The sequence below is a fragment of the Nannospalax galili genome, unplaced genomic scaffold (assembly GCF_000622305.1).
Source record: "Nannospalax galili isolate Female #2095 unplaced genomic scaffold, S.galili_v1.0 scaffold318, whole genome shotgun sequence".
In the NCBI taxonomy this organism is placed as follows: domain Eukaryota; kingdom Metazoa; phylum Chordata; class Mammalia; order Rodentia; family Spalacidae; genus Nannospalax; species Nannospalax galili.
Window position 1 is genome coordinate 186,622 of NW_008341889.1, and position 2,439 is coordinate 189,060.

General features: G+C 37.2%; 1 protein-coding gene across 1 annotated transcript in view; it reads right to left on the reverse strand.

Annotated features, from left to right (window-relative positions):
• The window catches only part of Kctd8 (potassium channel tetramerization domain containing 8), a 261,079-nt gene continuing 258,640 nt past the window's right edge, over positions 1-2,439 (reverse strand). The window contains exon 2 of the mRNA XM_008837685.3: positions 1-965. Coding sequence (XP_008835907.1) covers positions 505-965 — 461 coding nt within the window. The 3' untranslated portion in view covers positions 1-504. The remainder of the gene's footprint in view (positions 966-2,439) is intronic.

Genomic DNA, 2,439 nt, shown 5'->3' on the forward strand with positions numbered 1-2,439 from the left:
GATCAAATCTTCCTATTTCTTGTGAATTATTTGTAACATTGTGTTCATGCAAAAATAATACTTGTTTTATTGCATTAGCATTTAAACAGTTGTAGATTTGTGTCCTAAAACCATCTAAAATTTTACTTGATGTTGCTTCATCCATATTGTCATCTGAGTTGGTGTGATATGCAGATTTGTTCTTTGATGAGTTACAAAATGATGAACATGTCCAGTAGATCACAGTTCAAAAATAAGATTCTAAGTTTTTTGATCATGCACATTTTACTTTCATTTTTAGAAAATGGCTTGAATCAGAATGGTACACCATTTTGCCACACATTAATTGGTTTCGTTTAAAATTATGTTTCTAAAAACAATGAAAATAATGAAAAGAAAGTACTGTCCCACATCCACTGTTCACAAAAAGGAAGAGCAGCAATAAATCACACTGACCATGAGTCAGGTGGTGAGATCGTAGTAAACATCAAATGCCATTAAAACAGCACAGGAATGCGACCACTACTATAGCCCGTACTTTTGGAGCAGTTCAGATTGCCACTGGCGTTTGCGCTCTGGAAAACAATCTGGAATGTGGATTTTTTTAAAATCCTGAATGCACTTTTTCATTTCTTCTTCTACACTTAGCTTCTCACAGACTTTCTTTTTTGAAAGATTTGTTTCTCGGGACTTGCTAATGAGTGACTGAAAGAGTTCACTGTTTCTGCGTCTGTCTGGTGGTGGCATCCACTGCACAGGTGCCTTTTTGGAGGGGCGATCCAAGGTTAAGGTGTTGGGCTGGTGAGCTGCAGCCTGCTGTGCGTTGGGCTGGTTGTCCTGGGGAGTGCTGGCCTCTGAGTGGCTGTCACAGCTGGATGTGGAGAGCTCATTGCAGGAAGTCCCACTCTCACTTCCTTTATCTGTTACTTTGTCGTGCTTCCTGTCTTCATGTTCTTGTTTAGGTGACACTGTTTTCTGAGGTGGTCCTAAAGAGCACAAAGGGAGGGGCACAAAAACTGAATTAGTTGGGAAATCAAATTAAGTTAATATTTTCTATTAAACTAAAAACATTCATCGTAAGAAAACGTGTTATGCTGGCCTGTGTTTAAGAAAGTCCTTAAACAGCACTTAGACATTGAGTGTACGTGAAAAAATGCAGCAAGTCAATAAATTACAGGAAAAATGTTGAGAGGTCTACTTAATGAGCATAAAAGATCATCAATAGTCTTATACTAAAAAGAAGATTGTTTTTATTTGTCTTTTTTACACAGGGTTTCCCTCTAATCCCAGCAGACCTGGAACTAGCTATGGAAACAAGGCTGGCCTCAGTCTCACAGATCTCCACCTACCTCTGCCTCCCCAGTGCTGGGATTCTAAGCATATGCCACCACACTCCATTGAGAAGGAAGATTTTTGTTATTTTAGTTGCTAATTCTGAAAAGTTGAATATATAAATGATGTACAAACATTTCTCTAGTCTTATGTCTGCTTCATTAGAAGCCGTGTTCATTTCTGCACAGATCACTGCCCTGGGTGCTGTTCTGTACACAGTGAAAAATAGGAAAGTGTCATTGTTCTGTTCTGCAAAGCAGCAGGCTCAGCTCAGAGCTGTACTGGCATTATTCATGCTTCCAAGTGGGAGGCTGGTTAAATCTTATCCTCAGAGTCTTCATCTTGCTTCCTGTCTATTTCCATTGAGAGAACTGCAAAAGTGCTATACATTGTAGATAGTCTCAATATTACGGTGGAGGTATATAGCTAAACAGAGTATTCTCCTAAAATATGAGGCTTACCATCAGAGGTAAAATACCTAGGAGGGCAATTTTCAGAAATTGTTACTTTTCCATGATAATTATTTCAAATACATCAACAGTTTATTTCCAGGAGGGAGCATATTTTATTTTTCATGACTCTGTTGTGGGATTAGGAACTCCACTTAACATGGAGTACTATTGTACATCTAAAACTATATTAAAACCTTGATTAAATGGAACCCAACTATTAACATTCAGAATTAACAAGAGACTTTTCCAGAATACTGGAATGACTGGGAAAGCTCTAGATTATTGGTAGTTGAATTAATCTAGAAGGGTTTATTTAATGAGGTGATAGCAGGACATTGGACAAATTAGTGGACACAGGTGTTTCAAATTTGAAGCCGTCTTGCAATTAAAATAAAAAATCATGCATATATGTGTTACATATTACATATAATATTTATGAGTTAATTACCAGTGAAAGTAGTTTAATCAGAAGAGAGAGAAGATAAATCAACAGAAAGATATTCTTAAAAGCACCTGCTGGACATATAAGAATGCTGTTTACTATTAACATGTTTTTTATTTAAAAATGGGAAACAGAGCAAAGCTCAGTGTCTATATTTTCAACTTCTATGGAGGCTTTCAGGAAGATCACATAAGAACAGGATTTGAAGACCACCATGGGCATTATACTGAGACC